At 43.4% G+C, this 23,124-nt stretch overlaps 1 protein-coding gene across 1 annotated transcript in view; it reads left to right on the forward strand.

Moving 5' to 3' along the window:
• LOC308323549 (ras-related protein Rab-26-like) overlaps positions 1–22,279 on the forward strand; it is a gene marked incomplete at both ends in the record, with an annotated part of 49,370 nt that extends 27,091 nt beyond the window's left edge. The window contains 7 exons of the mRNA XM_080775280.1: positions 3,341–3,382; positions 5,886–5,952; positions 10,785–10,837; positions 19,246–19,311; positions 19,678–19,734; positions 21,466–21,542; positions 22,180–22,279. Coding sequence (XP_080631406.1) covers positions 3,341–3,382; positions 5,886–5,952; positions 10,785–10,837; positions 19,246–19,311; positions 19,678–19,734; positions 21,466–21,542; positions 22,180–22,279 — 462 coding nt within the window. The remainder of the gene's footprint in view (positions 1–3,340; positions 3,383–5,885; positions 5,953–10,784; positions 10,838–19,245; positions 19,312–19,677; positions 19,735–21,465; positions 21,543–22,179) is intronic.
• Between the last annotated feature and the right edge of the window lie 845 nt (positions 22,280–23,124).

The raw sequence follows: 23,124 nt of genomic DNA on the forward strand, positions 1-23,124 counted from the left end.
ATTTGAGTAAAAGCAAAAACAAAATAACATGTTCACATTATTTTGTCCAAGCCTGAGGAAGGTTGCAAGACCGAAACGTTGCTCAATAAAATGCTCTGAACTAGCTGAAGTGGCAGTGTGCGGATGTCCCTCCTTTCACATTGTATACTCTGTCATCATCGCACCTGCTCCAAATTGCCTGCCGGGGGTGCGGAAGTCTTCGCTCTCTCCAAGATTTTTCAAAACATTTCAATGTCATGTGATTGTGAGCTTGTAGGATCAGCTATTATTTTAATAGTAGCTAGCTATAGAATAGGTTTAAAGAGGTTGCACAGATTTTTTATGCTATTGTTGTAATGTCATATGACTCAAACTCCAGGGTTCCAATGAACTAAGGTTTACTTAATGAACTCCGGACAGGCCAACATGTAGCAGTGGGTGGAATTAATTCACATAATGACAAAAAAGGGAGGAAGGGGTAAATCTACTGAAATTGGATGTGAGTGCACGTGCGTGCTTGCGTCCGGCCGTCCATTTTAACTCTGAGTGTACGATGGGTCCACTCGTACATACAGTACACAGCGAGTAAAATTAACTTTCTGGATTTTACTGTGCAGTAATTTTTGTATTCCAGTGAATAGGCTACACCTGCTCTATAAACACTTACAGCTGTTACAGTACTCCATCCCTACAGATATCAATGTTTTATTGGCTGTCTAACAGTCTCAGGGCTCTTCTGAAATCTCTTCACATTCTCGCTGAAAGCTCTTCATACATTTGTAATGCAAACGTTCTTGTGGGACCTCTGAGGTATAGGCTACCAAAACATCTCCATGTATAGAACACCTGATGCCATGTTCTGTCTGTTCTGTATTAGACACAGCATGAGAAATGAAGAAAACTTAATAAGTATAGGTATAATGGGTCTCACTGGTTACATGCAGGCATTCGAAAGCCCGATATTCCGACGCACCAGCATTCCAATTCGCCCACATTACTAACCCCGTCCCTAACCCTAACACGGAACGCACACGGAAGCCACGTAATCGGAACGGCGGTGCGGTCATTGGTCGGGGGGGTAGGACCAAGGGATTTGGGATTTGTTTATAAACATTTTGGTATTTGTTTATAAACATTTGTGATTTGTTTATAAACATTTGTGATTTATTTATAAACATTTTGGGATTTGTTTATAAACATTTGGGATTTGTTTACAAACATTTGGGATTTGTTTATAAACATTTGGGATTTGTAAGTCTCATGGGGGGGGGTAGGACCACTACCAGTTGACCTGTAGTAAGTCTCATGGTCGGGGGGGTAGGACCAAGGGATTTGGGATTTGTTTATAAACATTTTGGTATTTGTTTATAAACATTTGTGATTTGTTTATAAACATTTGTGATTTGTTTATAAACATTTTGGGATTTGTTTATAAACATTTGGGATTTGTTTACAAACATTTGGGATTTGTTTATAAACATTTGGGATTTGTAAGTCTCATGGGGGGGGGGGTAGGACCACTACCAGTTGACCTATAGTAAGTCTCATGGTCGGGGGGGTAGGACCAAGTCTCATGGGATTTGGGATTTGTTTATAAACATTTTGGTATTTGTTTATAAACATTTGGGATTTGTTTATAAACATTTGTGATTTGTTTATAAACATATGTGGCCCCCACCTAGCTTCTTAATTTTGATCTCAAAGTGCACCAGATTGAAGCATTTTCATGGCAAATTTACAATTTTTATCCGGCGTGGCAAAGCAGGAGGGGGGGGGGCTCTGTATAATATGTTGCCTAGGGCCTCAAAAGGCCTAGAACCGGCACTGGTGCGGTGCTTCTGTCCCCGGTCTGACTTTGCTCACATTCCTGGCAAAAGTGTATAACCTAAAACAATGAAGTGCTAATTTGACAACTTTTAGTCAATGTTTATGTTGTGTCTCGTGCACGCCTGCTCAATCTCATTCTATTTGGGTAAACACCTAATGTTTTTCGATCTCAATGGAAATATTGCTGGTTTAACGGGACTAAGCATTAAAACCGATTTAGAAGCGTCTGAAGCCTCTGTGCCCGTTTTATTCTATAAACTGTAATTGACTTAAATGTTACGTGTCCATTTGGTTACATGTGTACACTGTACAGTTACAAGTGGATAAATTTGTTATCTAACATGGAAAACTGTCATCCTGTACAATCCAGAGTAATGCCAAACCACCTCCTTGCCATCAGTCATACTGAACTGTAATCGATGGCAGAATATAGGCTCATTCATTGCATTCCCACCGGAGAGATTAACCTCCGTCAATGCAGACCTATACCTCTGCCCTGAGAGTGAGACACTGAAAAGGTGTGTGTGTGTGTGTGTGTGTGTGTGTGTGTGTGTGTGTGTGTGTGTGTGTGTGTGTGTGTGTGTGTGTGTGTGTGTGTGTGTGTGTGTGTGTGTGTGTCAGTATCTGTATGGTATAGGGTTTGGTTTTAGACTGGCTCATGGACTATTCACATCACCATGGTACATCTGTCAGAATATACAGACAAGGAGAGTTCCGTTTAAGCCTTTCTTTTCCTTTGCATAGATAAGCATATGATTGAGCAAGGAGGTGGTGAGGCTTCACAGTTACGGTTTTTACTAAAAGACAAGAGAAACATAATTATACAAGTCAAGTTAGTCAACAGTGCATAAATAGACAGACTATTAGACTCAAAGGGGGGGGGGGATGGGTAGGCCTACCACTACATATAACATGGGAAACAAACATTCAATATTATCTAATATAAGTTACTGCATTTCAACAAATACTAAAGTGACTATGTGCACTGCGCATTACACACACTAGCTAGAGTTTCAGGATAACAGATTAGGATTACATTTATCACAAATAACCAATAAAATGCAATATACAAATGAACATGAACAAACTGAACTCACTTCAGTGACGCATAACCAAGGCCTGAGGCTCCAGGACAGAGGGCTCTCAGGTAGAGTTGTTGCTGCTGCTGCTGCTGCTGACAAACAATAATGACTGCATGGAAAGGCACTCAGGCAGTATATATAGCTGGCCACTGATTGAGGAGTGAGTGAGAGCAGGTGTACTGATTGAGAGGGTGTGACAGCATGTGAGGTGGGTGGGTCCACATGGAATAGCCCAGGGGGAGGGTTGTTGCTGCTCACTAGGATGACTCTTTTCTACAGTATCTGATCAGTATAAATTATCAGTGAAAAGTGTTTACAATACAGGTGCACAGACTTCGCTGTACGCAGTCATTTTGAACTGAATGGATGTTTTATTGTGAATCAGGGATTGCTAATCCAGCATCATCGCTGATGTTTTCTCTTCTCTGTGTCATTGTTTTCTCAATTTCTAGAATAAAGTCATGAACATCGACGAAGTCAAGGTGAAGCTGCAGGTAAGAAATCTTATGGTCATTTTCATCCCGTCGGACGCAATGCAGCCCAGGGGTTCTCAAAGTGGGGTCCGGGGTTCTTGACTGCAGGGTTCCATGGGGTCCCCAGACCCCAGCTAAATGATTGATAGTTAGAAACCAAATGGACCCTTACACGTTTGTCTCTCTGAAAGTGTGCAAACTGGACTCTGTCAGAGTTATGGTCCATGCCCCTAATGCATACCAGTCTGCGGTTCCTTGAAATGAAAACGTTTGAGAAACCATGAATTGTATGTCCTAGTATGACGTACCTATCTAATCAAACTATATGAAATGCTGCTCCTGTAATTTTCAGTTAGAAACAATAATACAGCCCCTAAAAGTTAATTTAGGCTTTGTTGATCATGGACCATGCAGTCTTTGTTTTGGCCGCATCTCTCTCCCCCAGCTCACACTGCATTCAAACATACACGCCCACTTGCATGTCTCACCCAGCAGGCACCCCTCCACCTCCGCGGCTGACTGACGCGACGGACAGATTCCCTGAAATGCTCTCCTCCGCGTCAGTCAGCCGCGGAGGTGGAGCTTCTTTTCCATCCACCAGCTGTCTAAAAACCCCATGAAGAAGAAGGGCGTCAGGTTATTCTGACGCGTCTGTGCACGACAGTGTGCCTGCGGGGTCACTGTGGTTTGTGTATTTGTGCCTAACTGAGCTGGTAATTATGTGAATAGTCCCTAATTAACTTAATTAGAGGCTGACAGAGGTTGGTGGCGCAACTTCTCCTTCTTGTGATTAGGTCTATCACTAATTGCACAGGGCAGATCAATTATGCATTCTACACTGGCAATGCAATTGCTCAAAGAGCTATTGACAATGTTAGATATTGGGCCATAGGAAACATTTGGTGTGAGGTGGGAGCTCTTCCATCTGCTTCTGGAGTTTCAGCGAACGCGCTCAGTGCCTGCCTTATCTCAGGCGTGCGTGCCGTGCATGTGTCTGTAGTTCACGGACCTCGAGAACTGTCCAACTGGCCCAACTTCAAACACAATATATGGGCATATATAAAAGGGAAGCAGACAGAGAGAGAGAGAGAGAGACAGACAGACAGACAGACAGACAGACAGACAGACAGACAGACAGACAGACAGACAGACAGACAGACAGACAGACAGACAGACAGGGCACTCTCACATCGGGTATAGGCCTATGTCTATTCTCAAATAATTGGTATTATCTCAAATAATTCTAAGAATTGTGACAGTCCTATACTGTAAATTGGATCAATAGTCAATTTGTTGCGCAGCATGCAGAGAACGAATGGGGAGAGAGATATTTTTCATCTCCTTTAAATGCCATTCCTCATTACTGCCCTTTCATGCACTGCCCCCCGCTTAGGAAGAAGTACTGGCATCAAAGCTGATGAGAGAGAGGGAGAGAAAGAGAGAGTTGACATGTTTCATATAGGTGAGGTCTCATGGAAATTCTTTTTTTAAGATATGTTTGCCTTTATTGATAGATAGACAGTGAAAGGAAACGGGGAGAGAGATGCGGGGGAAGGTCATCGGGATGGGGACTCGAACCCGCGACACGCTAGGCTGGTCCGGGCCCTCATGGCAATGCGAACACAAACCTGGGTAGTGCAGTCAGCTCTCTCTCTTTCTCTCTGATGAATTGATGCAATCACTTCTGCGTTCAACTTGGGGTTGAACTGTTGATTCAGAGAGTGATTGGCCATATAGCACAGCTGAGCTCACTGATATAATATTCATGTTCAGCTAGATGGGAGGATGGGGAGACATTAAGGACACAGGCACTCTGCAGAGCCAGCTCTCATTGCAAGTCTCAGGGTGTGCACAACGTGTCTAGGTTTATATATTGTCGCTGTCAAGGCAGAAACCTGACTCAACTTATGTTTTTGTTTTGTTTTGTAAATTAATGCTTTTACTTCGCCATACAAAGAGTGTTGCACTAAAGTAGAGAAAATAGCCAGGGTAGAGAGTGAGAAGAGTGTGGTCTACAATATGTATTATTATATATACATACTGTACCGGTCTAAATATAATTATTCTAGAGGTTTGGGCCTCTAGTCTACGCTATGCGGTCCTCACATCTAAGGCTCTATTTCCGTCCATGCTTTGCCTTTTTATTTTTTTACTATTTTGAAAAACATCTTTGAATAGCCAATCTACAAGCTCACAAAGTGTCGATGTAGATTGGCTATTTTAATTATTCAAAAATGTTTTCCAAAATAGTAAAAAAGTTAGTTTAGGAATAAGGGGTTTAGCATGGACGAAAATAGAGCGCCTAGAGTTTAGTCCACTACGTGGCCCTCACACTTATGTCACACTGCCAAATCCAACCAATTTTGTCAGAGTACTCATTGTACCCGCCTGTCTGTGTGCCCATACTGCATATATGATTTACAGTATGTATGGGCATACTGATATGATATGGAGATTCAGATTCCTGATAAGTCATAAGTATATATGCACTATTCTAATTAGCCAGGATCTTTCTTCTGTGCAGATCTGGGACACGGCTGGACAAGAACGCTTCCGCAGCGTTACTCATGCCTACTACCGTGACGCCCATGGTGAGACACGCACGCACGCACGCACACACACACACACACACACACACACACACACACACACACACACACACACACACACACACACACACACACACACACACACCGTGTGCATACAGCAGCAGTACAGTAGGTGCTGTATGGTACGTTTCCATTGCTAACGCCTTTTTTTTGCGCATTAAGGTTCTTTCGCAAAATATCCTGGATGGAAACACCTCTAAATGCGAATAAGTCTCCATTTTTCGCAAAAAATCTTTTTCTCTTGAAGGTGGCGGATTTTGGGGCTATATCGAAAAAGTGAAATGGGGTATTGCAAGGCAGCAGAGGGTGGCTGGCTGTCGGAAAAAACACACTTTATTATAGGGACGAACACACACACACACACACACACACACACACACACACACCTTGACTCTATACTGTATGTCCATATAGAATATTCCCCGCCAATTAAGGATCCATGCGTGCCTCATCTATTCTTATATTCATTGATGAAACACAAGTTACAGTTACACAACTGTTTTACAGCTGCAATCAATCTAAACGCTATATGCTCCAATCGAGTCCCATCGAGTCATGCGCCCCGAATATATTATAGCCTAGAAGTTCAACTCATAAACTTGGACCGCTTTTGTCGCACGTTGCATGTGGCACAGATAACATTTATGTAGCCTACAATATCACAGTGGATGAGATGCTTCTGCATAGCACACGGAAGCTTGCCAAGTTTCTGCGTGCATCACAGAAGGGGACCTTCGGTATAGGCCAATCAGAGGCAATGTGAACAATTTGCTTTCTCATGCCAATAAAACTCAAGTTGAGTCAAGTTGAGTGGCAGCGATGCAGCTTCCACTTGACTTCCGCCTTACATTGCAATACAGGTCGCTCCTATGAACTGCAGCGGCCAATGAGGTGTCTAGGTGTTTCTATGTATGCGAGCAGACCCTCTTCTTGACAGTGTCTGCGGGCATTTCACGGCAGCGGGATGACGTGCATCCTGTCAGCGGGTGCTGGAGAGAATTTTCGCTCGTGCTCAATGGCTGCCATCCTCCGCTCTAACATGAGAGGAGCCAGCAGGGTGCTTAGCCGGGACTTTTAGGTGTCACCAGTAACCACATCACAAGGAAGGGAGGATGGATATATAGTGAAAATGTTTGCGCTTCGACAATAACAAGGCTGGCTGTCGAATGTGACATCTAGTTTGTAAAAGCAAGCACGGATCGCTTTTTCAAAAGCCCTGAAACCAAGTTTCCGTCTGTCCCTCTGGTGGTTGGGTTGGTGTGTGGGATGCGACTGTGTACGTGTGATACTGTTCGAACCTGGCATGTTTTCTTGCATGCCTGATTATATGTCTGATGGTGTGAGTCATGTTTTGGCTGCTAGCCTGTCTATTTATTATTTATTTTCATTCATTTTATTTTGGATTTTTATTTGGCTGAGAGTGTCGCGAAAAAGAAGTAGTATATCTGGGAAGACAATGAGGTAAACGACAACTAGGTGGCGGAGGCATACATCTGCAATGCAGTATTTCAATTCTTTATCTTAAAATGTGTTTTTTGAAAGTGAAAAATGTGTTAGTGTGGACATGCCGTCAATCTACTTGGAGGGGGACACAGCTTGCACATTGGAGGGCTCCAATAGCCACTTATTTATTGTTGCACAGAAGTGAACAAGAAAATAACAAGTAAAGGAGAGTATTAAAACAAAACGTTGACGCCGTCAGGTGTCTCCAAAGAAAGACGAGTGGCGATGGGGGGGAGAGAGAGAGGGAGATAAACTGAGAGAAAAAAAAGACAAGATTTAAAAAAAATCGTAAGAAGCATTAAGTGTTCAGATGGGTGGGGTCGCAAACGCTTTCAAAATGCTCAAGTGGGCCCTGACTGGGAAGAAGTATAGGTTCCGGGTTAAGTCCCATGCGGTTGCTGCTGCCTGCATCAAGCTTCACTGAACTTCAGCCAGCAACAAAATGCTCACATAAAAGGCCTCTTGCCGTTGGGCAGCGCTGCGCTTTGTGTACTTTACATATTGCATTTTCTGTAGTAGAAGAAAAGATGACGTGACCATCAACCATCAACTAAAGAGCATTTTCTTTTCTTCTTTGTGGTCATCTTTCAACCGTATGTGAAGATGAAACAACTATTTATGTATGAGGACGGAGAGATGAGTGATGGAAAATAGAGGGTAGGATGTCCTGAGGCTAACCAGAGGAAGAAAGGCTAAAACACTTACGCACATTCACTATTTGTTCGCGCCCATCCAAGGCCACTCTGTCAGCACCAACAACAAAGCATTGCAGCACAGATAACACTGCAAGCGTACACACACAAGTTGTCTCTCTCTCTGTCTCTCGTCATCTCCCTCTCCCCTCCCGTTCTCATTATCTCCCTCTCCCCCATTCTCATTACCACGTGCACACTAACCTGCACACGAATACGCTTGCTACCAGATTGTTTCATGCTCACACACTCTCTCTCTCCTGCACAGCACACAAAGAAGAATGATAAATTGAGCCGGGCATTGTTATTCTGTGGACAGGGTTGGACCCTCTATCCTCAGCTGATGATCAGCGTGGGAGTATATGCTCTGGAACTGGCTCTCAAAGAGGAATGATTAGAGTGTTTATTTGTGTACTAAAGATATATGATATCATCACATTGGGGGGGGGGGGGGATAACAAAATATCTCATTGCTCATTATTTTGATTGTGTCATTGTTCTTTGTCGTTCTTCTCTCCTTACATACATGTCTACATTGTTCTTTGTCGTTCTTCTCTCCTTACATACATGTCTACATTGGGTCTCCATTTTCTTCTTTACCCCGTCGCTCCGGCATGGCTCTCCCATTTCTCTCAGCATATTTTTTGCTGTGTATAACAATTTCTGTTCTCTCTCACTTTCCCATTCTGCTTCACGTTGTGCCATGACCATATTCTCACCTCCATTTCCAGTTGTTGTCGCTAAGGAGCCACTACCATGCCTCCAGCCAGGTTTTTGGATTATTAGATTCTCAGCTGCACACAACACAACCTGCAGGTGATCGTTACCGATAAGAGAATGATCACTCTGTGTAATGATTTGTTTTGTATTTTGTATTTTCTCACCGGAGGTGGGGTTGATTGATTCCACGGTGAGCTGCCTTAAAGAGAAACTCCACTCTGGGTCTATGGAATTGTTTGAAAATGTCCTTCAGAGTCAAACGAGGTCGTCATTGTCAATCCAGACATTCTGTATACCGGTAGTCTATACTTAATCAATACGCCCAAACCTACTCTTCTATATAGTGGTTCTGAAACATTTGCATTTGATGTATGTAGTTGGCCACAGACCCCCTTTGAAAGGAATTTGTGCCAGGGACCCACATGAGGATATTATATATTATATTTTATTGTATACAATTCCAAAAAAATTCAGACTTTTTATCACTATTTTTTCAGATCTACAATCTTTTCTCATTTCTAAATATACATGTACAGTACTCTTCATAATCTTTAGAAAATATTTTCCGATATAAAATAGGGCTAAATGCTCCGGAATTCTCTTAAGGGATCGAGACTCATGAGCAAATGTGGTGAATGATTTAATGTTGTACTGCAGTGGAATTTCACTTTGAATGGGTCCGACAGAATATGCATAGACGCACGCACGCACGCACGCATTATAAACTTGTTCAAAAGTGTTGTGAACATTCAGTATGTACTAAATTAAAAAAGACAGCTGGTGTTTACATTTGAACACTTCGCAGTATCTTCTGTGTTCCTTAATTTGGAAAGATGATGGCTTCTGCTCTGTTACACTGAACACACCTTCTAAGAGGATAAAACACCAAGGTCTATCTTTTAATGAGCCGAGGCTGCAGTGATTTGAACAGGGCGCTCTCAGGCCAAGAGAAAAGACAGCAGGCCTGCAATTAATGGATAATTTTATTTCCGCAGGGTGGTTACATGGTTATATAATGTCTCAGCATGTAGAGCAGTGCTTCTCAAAGTGCGGTCCAGGGGTCCTTGAGGGGGTTCCAGGGGGTCCCCAGTCAAATTATTGTTAGTTAGGAACTCCTGGGGGCGGGAGTGGCTCAGGGGTAGAGTGGCCAGTAGAGCAGCCGGATGGGAACCATGAGGTTCCCAGTTCGAGGTCAGAGTTAGTGTCGAAGTGTCCTTGAGCAAGACACTGAACCCCTAATTACTCCCGATGTGCAGGTTGGTGACTTGCATGGTTTTCTCTGCCATCGGGGTATGAATGGATGAATGTAATGCACGAACAAATTTAGCCTATGTGTCAACTATGAGAGCGTACAAGTGAAACCTAATGGTCCATCAGAGTTAAATTAACACTGTTAACAGAGAATTTTGGGGGCCCCGGAGATCACAATGGTATCAAATGGGTCCTTGAAATTAAAATGGTTGAGAATCACTGCTATAGCCGTAAAAACCTTCTTCTATGGGGGTCACTGGCACAAAACCACTGAGGTAGAGCAGTTTGGGAATCAGACGGTTTCTGGTTCAATCCCTGCTCCTTCTGGCGTCATTTCTTCATGTGAGAAAGAAACTGAACCCCTGAGCCATGCCAAGCTGCCAAGCTCCAATCTCCACCAAGCAGGTTGGAGCATTGCATGACTTTGTTGCTGGTGTGTGAAGTTGTGTATGAAATGGAATAAAATAATTTGGAATAAAAAAAGCCCCTATATATAAATGCAGACGCATTTAGCCTACCAAAGCCTTCTTCAAATTAATTCAGGAAGCAATATGAGAGCTGATAGCTGACAACTCTTCACGTCATGGGTTTTCAAGAATATGCTTATCTCTCAATGTCTTTGTTTTTTGTCATCTCTTCTTTTCTTAGCTCTACTGCTGCTATACGATGTCACCAACAAAACATCTTTTGACAACATCCAGGTAGGATAATTGTCCACATAATCACCACAAATACAAAGCTGCACCCTGCATTCCATATGCTTTTCATGCCGTACCCAGGTGTGAAACCTGTTTACCCGGTGTGAGTGCTGATTGCTGAATGTTTTGTTTTTTGTTTTTTTATTCCCATACATCGACATACATATACAGATTGTCTCAAAATAATGTCTTATTCATACCGACACACACACAAAAAAAGTTATCGCTGTCGGAAAATTACATCTCTTTCTCTCTGCCTCCCACCCCCACCCCCATCTCTCTTTCACGGTGCCATGATTGAGTGCACAGACACGCACAAAAATTCTCCCTTTCTGTCTACTGCGGTAATGATATACACAGTATGTCTTGCATCATGCAGGGCGATGTGTACTTTACTGTGGAATTGCTTCCCACTCGTCCTGCGGTGACCCTGACCCACTCCAGTTGAAAACACAGTGGGATGAATATGAATCAGCCTTATAGGGGTGGGAGGGGAGGACACACACACACAGTAAAAGGTCCAGAGAAGCGAGAGAGGAACACAGCAGGGTGGGAGAGGAAAGAAAGAAAGCCCCGATTCACATGCTTGGTCGCACGGCGGTGACGCACGCTTGACATACAGTAGCCAACATAAGCGGCGACAGAGACAGAGTGCAAAACAGCGTTAGGCTGAAAGAGGGATAGGAAAGAACCGCGTGTGAACCGCGAGTGAAACTGAACGAGCGGCGATGGCACCATGCAGGCTTAGAAACCCTTAAATATGGAGTGGACGATTATTTTATTTTTTGTTTTTCATGTGTCTATGAGGTGACAGCTACCTCGACCACGTGTGGTTGTTATGTGCACCCCTTTGTATTCCGGGTTTCTTCATGGGGACTGAAACTTTGCGGGTCAAAAGTGCCAATCAAAAAACTGCCATTTTGTGACATTCCAAAATCATCATACCACAACAGATGTGGGCGTGGGCAACAGGAGGAGTGGGTCGTGGGGATGGGGGGGGGGGGTGGTAGTGTTAGTTCGACGTCCCAATAATCCGACATTACTAACCATACCTCTAACCCTAACCGCATGCGGAAGCCACGGGCGAGTCTTTTTTTTGCAGAAAATAGCAGATCGACAAATGCAACGCGTTGTGAGCTTCGTGGCGATCGATTGTCTATTTTCAGCTAATAACGCTGGTTAACCTGAGGGTCCAACGGTTGGCATGGCAACCCTCTGTGGTGGTGGTGGTGTTGGTGGTGGTGGGGGGGGGGGGGGTTGACAAGCTTTTAGAGCTTGTTCCTACTGTGTCCCTGAGGGACGGACGGTTGATCTGTCCATCCATTTTAGTCTGACGTCCGGTCCATTCCTCCTGCTTGTTTTCTATTTCTCTCTCTCTCTCTCTCCAGTCTCTCTCTCTCTCTCCCACCTCTAATGGTGTGTGTAGGTAGGCCTCCAGGGAGCGAGAGGACAGAATATACAGTCGTTCAGTGGTTGTCAAAGTGGGGTCCGGAGAATCCCCAGGGGTTTCCTTGAGTGGGTTCCAGGGGTCCCCATGCAGCCAAATGACTTATCATCGCATCACAATCCGTTCAACCACTTCAATCCTATAGTAGCCTACATCAGCTATTTTTTGAGTGGTGCAGCCACTCCAAGGAACAGCAATGTGTCCCGTCCCCGTCCCCCCTTTTTTTTATTGTAATAATTATGAAACATTTTAACGACACAAATCCTTTATGGAGGTTCCTGTCCCAAAATATTTACAGATGGGGGTCTGCGGCCAAATATATTTAATATGTCCTTGACATGTCCTTGACTACTCATTATGCATATAGTGTCCCGTTTCACAACTTTTCAAATGTACAAAATGTATACAAATCTTTTGAAAATTGTGAGCTTGTAAATCTGCTATTTTGTAAATCGACTATTTTCAAATGGCCTGAATGTATAGGGCTGAAGTGGTTAAGGTATGTAATAATGTATGTATTCAAAGAATTATAGTGGAGTAAAAGTACCATATTTGCCTCTGAGATGTATAGTGGAGTAGAAGTAAAAGTACAGAAACTTGGAAATACTCGAGTAAAGTAATACAAATACTTCGAAATTGTACTTAAGTAGCCTATATTGCACTAAATGTACTTTACACCACTTTTGAGCCATCTTCTTGGGGTGTGCTGCTCACTGTCAGATGTGGCTAGATTACAGTAGATGGAAGAAAGAACGCAGCAGACAGGCTTTTTACTCAAGCTAATCCATGTGTGGCAGCAGGATGATTAACATCCGCTCATAATGCACTCTGACAACACCCACACAGGTTCCAGATTAGAGGAGACGACAGAAAAGATAAGAATTACCTGGCCACTCGTGAAAAGGAAACAATTCATTAGAGCCAGTTTCATTTGATTTGATCGTTCACTGTGGATCACGTCCCGTCTCTTTGTACGGGGATATAGGATAATATTACATTTCCTACCGAACCCATTTGACCCACTGCTTCGACCGGCACGCTGAATTTATAGCTTAATCATTAAGCTTTGGTCTTCCGCTGTACATGGCAGTATACTTTTGCTTTCTTTTAATGGCGTGGTGGTCCGTATAGGGGTCGAGCTGCCTAGACTGCCTGACTAAGAGAGTCAGTCAGTCAGTCAGTCAGCCAGTCAGTCAGTCAGTCAGTCAGTCAGTCAGTCTATCCGTCCGTCCGTCCGTCCTTCCGTCCTTCCACGTCCGTTTGTCTGTCTGCCCGTGTCCGCATCCCTCCATATTTGGCCAAGCTAGACAGAAATCCACAGGAAATCTTTCGCCGTTATTTATTTTAATGGCAACCCCTGGATTTGCATAGTTATTTGTTGTCAAAAGAGATTTTACTGCTTCGCGTATGTTTTGGCTAATAGAAAATGCTGAGTATGTTCCCGGCACACACATTTAATCGCAGTCATTTGTAACCATTTGAGAAGGTCTGTCATAGAGAAACCTGGTGAGTGGTGTGAATAGAGAAACGAGCACAGGATGCAGATAGAAAGACGTAAATATGCAGAGAGCACCACAATGGAGATGAAGTGACAAGGAGACTAATACATTATTACATCGTCTCAGTCGGTTATGGAAACCTCATATGTCCAAAACCTGCTACTTTTCAGGATTCAAATTTAAAAGAATGTCAAAAGTACAAGCTGAAATCTACAAGCTCAAAGCGCGTCTCCACCTTGCACTTGCAGATGATATCTGCTACTTTTGATAGTTTTATGTGATGCTGTGTATATATGAGAGTAAGTAGAATAGCGAGCCAAACTTAGACTTGTGTTCATACAATTGAGAGTGGTGGTGTGAGCATGCATTTCTGTGCACTTGGAAACTGCAAATTTATGTTTGCCCTGAAAGCAACAATGTACATTTGAATAAATAGGAGGAGCTCCCCCTCCCACCCACTCACACAATGTTGTAAGGCCTTTTTATACCCTGCCACTTATTGTCACTTTCATGAATAAAGAACATGTCAGTCACATGTCACTCAATGACCGTAAAAATAGACGATTAAGAGCTGTGGCAGAGCGTGAAAGCTTTTTAAAAGCATCTCTTTCGACATTATAATCCCCATGCCTACGCGCTGTCTCTGTCTCTCTCGCACGCACGCACGCACACACACACACACACACACACACACACACACACACACACACACACACACACACACACACACACACACACACACACACACACACACACACACACACACACACACACACACACACACACACACACACACACACACACACACACACAAACACAATACGCATCAGAGCAGAGTCATCATTTTAGGGTGATAAATGTACAAATCCGACCACCTCCCCAGCATCCACCTGTAGGCTCTGTTTCTACATCCCCCTGGGGGTCTTCATTCATTCCCTGTAATTCTATGAATTCACTGATGCCAAATTATGCTCAATAAATATATAATCAAAATGTATTCTAAAGAGTTGTCTGACTGAAATGCACAAACAACTGAATTTGAGGTTAATAGGGGATGGCAACTGCCATACCCCAGGCACCCCAGACAACCCTGCATCAGAGGGACTGAGGCGTTTGCCAATGATGGTCATGCTGTTACCTCTGGGCACACTGCAGTGGACAGGCCTTTGATCAATAAGGGTCCTTTAGAACAAAAGGCTCTTTGAGAGGAGCAGGGGGCCTGCACAGAGGAGAGACTCACTTCAAAGTCCCTATCTGCTCTGATAGATGCCGGGACAGGTGCTCAGATGAGGATACCATCAAAACCAGCGTAGCCACTTTAACCACATTTTATACTTATGAGAAAATAGCTGATGATCATCAGGTAATTTCGAAAACACAAGCTCTTTTCCAATGAGGGTCCATGGAAAAAAAAGGTACCGTAGAATGCGAGCTAGTTCAGGCAGAATTACTCGAGTTTACACACATGACATGCACATTACTATGTGGGTGTAACTATACAGTGTTCTGCAAGACTCATACGTTTGTGGGTCGCGGACATTTAATGCTCTTAATGGTTATTGATGGTTATCTAATTGTGCTGAGCAGGGAGAAAAACAATGTAGCAGCGCCTGAACACCAAAATTAAATATGATATATCCACAGTCCACTCTGTTTATTCACATTCCATAATACATATTGGTTCATTCTATTTGTGAGTTATCTGACTGAAATATATAAATTTGCGGGGTCCTTGACATAAACTGCTTCAGAAGCACTGTTATTTCAAAGAGAGTGGAGGAGAGAGGCAATTCTAAACTGTCCGTTCCCCCTGGAGGCAAACAAACCATAACTCCACAGAGTGCGGACAGACACACAGTTTGACATGTCTCTCTTTGTCATCTTTGCCCCCCTTTCCTCTGTTCATTCTATACTCCATTATCCTGAACACTGTACTGCTGCCTATTACTGCAAGGAGACACACCGGTAGGCTACAGCAGATGACTCCCAGTGCACCACCGCTGGCTAACAAGCACTAATACATGTTAATGAATGCTAATGGTGATGAATGCCCCTCTGAAGCTGTAGCAGCAAATCTTTCACTTCACCGCTACTCCTCAGAGTGCTTGCGACCCTCCCACGGTGGGAGATTGTAGTGCCGCGCAACAAGTGGTAGTGAAAATGATAGTAGTAGCCTAATAGTAGGCTAATAATAATAATTCAAAATGACAGTCAATTTCTCGATGCTTGTCTTGACTTGACACGATAGTTTTGGTAGCAAAATTGTGCTATAGTGGAAAAAGTTAATCCCACAGTCTTTACTGACATGCAATGATGGCAAGGTCTACTGAGTTAAGCGTAAAACACACATTGTGACTCAGCGACCTACGGTTCAAGAGTCACCAAAATCACATACAGTAGTATAGCTATTATTATTATTATTATTATTATATAGCTAGTGTACCACACACAACAGGCAGACTCAGACCTCCTTCGCACTCTGAAGTGCAATCTATTAAAGGCCTGCCTCCCAGGACAGCTATTGTGGGAAATATAACGGCTGAATGTGAAAAATAGCCTATGAAATCAATAAGACAATTTATTAGTCAAAGCTTACAGGCTCAAATTATACAAATTATTCAAATAATAGATACATTATTCATTTTATTGGGCACTCTTATAGTGCTACCGCTGTCGAAACCTTTCCACATGGGCTGGATTTATTTAGCTTTGTCTTTGATATCATCACACTGAGTTTGTTACAACTGTTCATTACATGGCTTGGTTGAATGCTTGATTCTGATTAATGGCGTCATGTGGCATGGAATGAGATAACATAGGATGATATCATTAATGCGGTTGGATAGCGGGCGGATAATTCATTTGCAGCTGCGGTTGCGGGTGACAAAAAACTCCATCCGCAGGTCTCTAGTAGTCAGCATTAGAGTTCTCAAGTCTGGGTGCTCATTGGGAACATGACATAAATATGCAGAAGCAAAATAAGGCGCTTTACATAGATTGTGCATTACATTCACACACCGATGGCAGAGGAAACCATGCAAGCCACCAACCTGCACATCGGGAGCAAAGGGGTTCAGAGTGTTGCTCAAGGACACTTCGACACTAACTCTGGGAGAGCATGGGATCGAACTGGGGACCTTACGGTTCCCATCCGGCCTAACCCTGAGCCACTGCCGCTCCATAGGTGTCCTGTCTACTGTGATAATCAACGCCATTGACCCCCGTTTGATACAATATTGTTTATCTCTGGAACCAAGTATCACTGACTATCAATAGCTTGGGACCCCTACTCAAGGACCCCTGACCCCACACTGAGAAATACTGTGGTTCTGTATTGTGTTGCTGTATTTTAACATTGCAAACATTTCCCCTGTTGATATTGATTATAAGCTCCTTGTGGCAAAAACATTGAGCAATCATTCACACTGATATTTCTCTGCAAACACAATTATGTGCTATGGGGAGAAACAGAAATCACAGATGCTTTCGATATAATGGAAATTGGGACGGAGATTAGTTTGTCTGGGTTTCATAGAGTTTTAAGTCTGGGTTTCACTGGGTGGACAAATTAACCAAGAATGATTATGTCTATACATCTCTTTTCTCTAGTTTTTTTGTTTTGCAGTAACAAAGTACATTTACTTGAGAGTACTGTACTGAGCAAACTATTGTGAGTTAATCCCTTAAGGACTATTTAAAATATAATACAAAACAGTAGATCTGCAAGCTCACAATGCACATTGTAAGCCTGTAGATATGTTCATTAAAATTGATTTTCTTTTTTTTTCTGGAACAAATCTTGGAAACTTTTGGGGGGAATGGACTTTTGAATACTTTTTTCAAAGCAAGTACTCCAGTACTTTAACTCAAGTTAACTCAACTTTCACGATTTGACTCAGGTACCCAGGTACCAAGGAGTATTTTTCAGCCACTGGTGGATATGTGGCTAATGAATGAAACTCCTTTTGCTACAGGTTATGGTAGTGTACTGTGATGCAAGGTGAATTGTCAGAGATGGATTGCTTTTTTATCTTCACCATAACACGCTGCCAGTGGCATTTGGCTACCTGTGCTTTTGGCCAGAGATCCTAGTATTATTCTTGAATAAAAGATGAGGCTGGGTCCCTGGGCCGTGGTGGTCAGTAATGCTGTTTCAATCCTCTAAGCCAGGTTCTAAACCCTGCGGTTCTGCAGGGCTGGCCCTCAATTGGCCCCCGAGAGCCAGATTGCAACTCATCTATTGTCTCTGTCGGGTGGAAACCTTGTATGTTCAAAGATTATACGTATAGCTTGCAATGCTAGTTCTGTTTTGTTTTTTTAATTGCACAAAATGTAATTTGTTTTAATTTTACGATCTAATCTAAAGATGGGTGTATTTGGTTATAAACTCTATACATCATTTAGCTGCACGGGGACCACCTGGAACCCCCTCAAGGGCCACTGGTGGTCCCCAGACCACTGGGTGAGAACCACTGCATTAGATGGGTCAGAGAGGTGTGAATTCAGGGACTATAGTAGTTAGTGGGAAATGCTGAGGTGAGACTGAGACGGTTAGAGTTCGATTGGTACTGTATGTGGACGATCATGTTTGTCAGTGATATATGGTCACTATTATACAATTAGAGATATTATTGCACCCTAGGCAGTAACAGCATTCCATAGATCACTGTAGAGTTACACAGTGCACATTTCACACATGCACTCTCACCCGTGCACACACAGCCACAGCCACAGCCACACACCCACACACTGTGTGAAGAAGCTGTGTTCCAGTGGAGCCGTAAGGGTCAATTTGGACCCCTGGTGGGCTCAGGGTAAGAAGCTGTGTTCCAGTGGAGCCAGTGCAGTTTAATCACAAGCTCTTGTTAATACTTTGCTTTGGTTAAAAAATTATGAAATCCACAGCCAGACGTAACCACTTTCACTTTCAAAACCTTTCAAAAAATCTCTGTCTCTCTCTCTCTCTCTCTCTCTCTCTCTCTCTCTCTCTCTATCACATCTCATTGATTCTCTGGCGTTGTCCTTTCCATCTCCTTGCCCTCCCGGCAATTTCTCCTCACCCTCCCACCTGTCTGCACTCTGCACTCTGCAGTCTTATCTCCTCACCTTTCATTCCTGTTCATCTTCTCAGTGCCTGTGTCACTTTCACCCTCTGTCCCTTCATATTATTGAATAAAATATGTCCCCACACGAACCGGTCAAGTCCCAGATGAGATGTTCTTTTTCTCAGCCATTCTTTAAGTTCTGCATATTGCATTTTTGTCTCTGCAGAGGGGCTTAATAGGATGTACTTTATTATCCCCGCCAGGCCAAAGGCCTCCTTTTGTTTTGCTCCAGTGAGTCTGTCTGTCTGTCTGTCTGTCTGTCTGTCTGTCTGTCTGTCTGTCTGTCTCGCACACCTCACATATTCTGATCTTTTCTAATCAAAACACTTCTCATTCTGTGTTTTGCTGTGTTATCTCCAGGCATGGCTGACTGAGATCCATGAATACGCTCAGCAGGATGTGGTGCTGATGCTGCTGGCCAACAAGGCAAGGCGTGATGGGAAATGTCTGTGATTTGAGACGCAAAGTCAATGAAGGCACAAACATATCTGAGCATCTGTAGGAGACAGGCGACGGAACGCTATCACACACTTCAGTCACAAGTCACAACTGAATACCCTTCATATCTCTGCACAGCATAATCCTCTAAGTTAAATCGCCACCTGCATACTTCAATTTTTATAAGACCCTAATTAACATGCTAATACCTTAATCCGTGACACATTAAAAATGCAGCATGCGTATCAGCTCTTAGCATTAGAGCAGATTCAAGAGCATTAAACAACAATGTAAAGTCAGGGCAAATGTCACATTAACGTTATGTGGATGAATGTGTGTTCCCTTTGTCATCAGGCCGATGCCACGCATGAGAGGGCCGTAAAGAGAGAGGATGGCGAGAGGCTTGCCAAGGTGAGGCCATGGGTACTGAGCTCTGCTGCAATGCTTATGAAACAAACTAGGGTTTTGGCATACACAACCAAACACTATAATAACAATATCATTATGACTATAACTAACTATATTATTCACCACTGTTGTCTTCTACTTGAGTTATAATGATTTTTAAAAGTTTATCTTGATAGGGTTAGTAGTTTATAAGGCTACAGTGTGGTATAGAACTTTGTGTGGACAGTGGACAGCCACAGTTTGTAGAAGATGTTGTAGGACCCTGCAAGCTCATGAACTAAACACAGGAGATGACATATCTTAAGTATACTAATAAAATACACAAAGTAACAATGACACAACTTAAACACTGCAAACTGAACTCTGGAAAACATAACAGAGAACCTGACATACAGTACACTTATGAACCAGCACTGAACACAGTCAACACACACAGAAACAGTCTACTCACCAGCTCGTCACCAAACCAGGGTCAGCTGGTCCTCGCAGCAGGTGGCAGCAGGGCAATCACACTCAGAAGCAAACAGTCACATGGGCCAACTGTAGAGGAGGCCGTGGTCATGACATTGACCAGCTATTATAAACTAGTATAGTTTGTTGATTAGTATTACATGGTCTTTCTTTGTTTTCTTTTTGAGGTATTTAAAAGGTCTTAAAAGTCATTAATTTGTCTCTTCACTGTCACCAGGGGACCTCTCTAAAATCATGTGGGAACTATGACTGAAGGGGGTTTTCTGTGAGCAACAGATTATGGATATTGCATAGGACAGCAGAAAGTCTATTCCTTCAGCCCTGTCAAAATCACTATTTGATTTTGTACGTCTTTATACTATTACTATTGATTTTATGTCATTCCAGGTATCTGCACTGTTGGCAATAGTAGTAGATAAATGTGAATCCCAAAGGCCATACATCTCAGATGTTTTTCTGGTGTGGAGATAACAGGTTTTTGACATCTTGCTGTGCAGAACCTGAGTTTAAGGTCTTTCAGAGGATGTACTGTGTGCCGCTGCCATCTGTCCCGGTCCATTTCAGTCATAAATGCACAGATAAATCTCAGTGCAAAGCATAAATGCAATCAGCAGAGCCGGGTAGACATTTCTTTTACCGTTATTATCCTCACCGGCTTTTTGTCACATAACTCAATAGTATGCAACCCAAATGCATTTCCCCCCCGGCAACAGATGCTTTAAAGTTACTTAAGGCTCAGTGCCGGCACAAGATAAATATCATATTGGCTTTGTTATTACTGCAGGTTCAGATGCATCCCCCCCAAAGAGCAGGCACTGTCTGGGAGTCACTTTATCTCGTTCAAGTTTGAACGAGATAAAGGGAACGTATCTGATCCGTGTACATTTTAGCATTGGCTATTCAAAAATATCAGATCTGCTATTTTTTAACATTTTCGGAAAATCTTGAAAGTGTGAAAACTGCTGATTCAGAAGGCATTTGTAGAATCGGCATCAGGTCTTACTGGGTTAACTTAAATACCGGTAAACAATTCACTGCATTTCTCATGTGAAGGTCTGCAATAGGCTACTTCCCCACAGCCCTATCATCTCACAGTCTGCATTTCTTTCGTTTCACTGCCTGATAATGACAATGAATTTGGGAGTTAGCGGTCTAATGAAAGCTATTCATCAGAATAAGTACGCTGCTGTGGGGGTTTTTTTTAGGTAAAAGTGTGGGGTTTAATTATATCTCCCTTAACGAGCATTGTTACGACTTCCACAGGAGTGTGGGATCCCCTTCATGGAAACCAGTGCCAAGACAGGCCTTAATGTGGAGCTCGCCTTCACTGCTGTGGCCAAGTGAGTATCTGTCCCATAAGACAGGCCTTAATGTGGAGCTCGCCTTCACTGCTGTGGTCAAGTGGGTATCTGTCCCATAAGACAGGCCTTAATGTGGCGCTCGCCTTCACTGCTGTGGCCAAGTGAGTATCTCTCCCATACGTTAAGACAGGCCTTAATGTGGAGCTCGCCTTCACTGCTGTGGCCAAGTGAGTATCTGTCCCATAAGTTAAGACAGGCCTTAATGTGGAGCTCGCCTTCACTGCTGTGGCCAAGTGAGTATCTGTCCCATAAGACAGGCCTTAATGTGGAGCTCGCCTTCACTGCTGTGGCCAAGTGAGTATCTGTCCCATAAGACAGGCCTTAATGTGGAGCTCGCCTTCACTGCTGTGGCCAAGTGAGTATCTGTCCCATAAGTTAAGACAGGCCTTAATGTGGAGCTCGCCTTCACTGCTGTGGCCAAGTGAGTATCTGTCCCATAAGTTCCTCTTTGTGCCGCAGCTGTTAACTCTGTAGTCAGACAAACAGTCAAGCTTTCTTCGCTGCTAACGTGCCTATTGGACAAGGATGGGTTGGGAAGGGACTTAGTGAAGGGCTAATTACTCTATTGTAGACCTGACAAATCTCCTCCATGGCTCTCTTTGTTTTGACCTCCCAGGGAGTTGAAGCACAGGTCCATGAAGGATCCCAGTGACAAGTTTAAACTCCAGGAGTATGTGAACAAGGAGATGAAGGGTGCAGGCTGCTGCAGATCCTAGACCTGTTCCAGTCGCCGCCTGGGCCTGTGTTCGCATTAGGATTGTGTGTGAGTGTGCGCATGTGTGTGTATGTGTGTGTGTGTGTGTGTGTGTGTGTGTGTGTGTGTGTGTGTGTGTGTGTGTGTGTGTGTGTGTGTGTGTGTGTGTGTGTCTCTTTCGTATTCATACATGCATGTTCCCGTCCTTTGATGATGCTGGCTGCATCTGGCCTGAGATAGGGATAAGAAGTCAGATCTGTTCCACCCATTCTCTATCTACTGTTATGTCTGGTGACATAAGTGAATGGGCTAACAACTGGGTGGAAACGATTAACAATTTATAATTTACAATTTAGGCATTTAGCAAACACTCTTAAGAGATAAAGACATGATAATAATATCATTGCAGTACCAATGCAAAGACTTAAAGGGCGGTCCTTCATATTGGTTTTTAAAAACATTACGCCTATGTATTAGTGCTGGTTGTTTCTGCCATTTAATTCAGATTTCCCCAGGCCTGTTAGGATATCTCTGGCCTCGGTAACCAGGGTTTTTTATTTTCGTTCGCGTTCGGCTCAAAAAATGAAAGCCTGGGAGAAAGTGACACATTTCCTGGTCTAGGAAAGTAGGAGTGCGAGTGAACTACAGTGCAGAGGGGCGTCAATTTCCTCCCCTGATTTCTACCAGGGAGGGGAGGGGCGGAGGAGGGCAGGGGTGGGGGCTAGGATCGGTGAACCAATATTCTCCAGCGCAAGTCTCAGCTGCAACCCGCCGCTCTATATAAAAATAAAACGCTGTAAATCATCTGTCTACACTGGACTACACGTTGCATAAAGTGCACCGGTGTATATTCTGACCCACCCCCTT

This window comes from Protomyctophum bolini (assembly GCF_963924005.1).
Source record: "Protomyctophum bolini genome assembly, chromosome: 11".
Taxonomy (NCBI): domain Eukaryota; kingdom Metazoa; phylum Chordata; class Actinopteri; order Myctophiformes; family Myctophidae; genus Protomyctophum; species Protomyctophum bolini.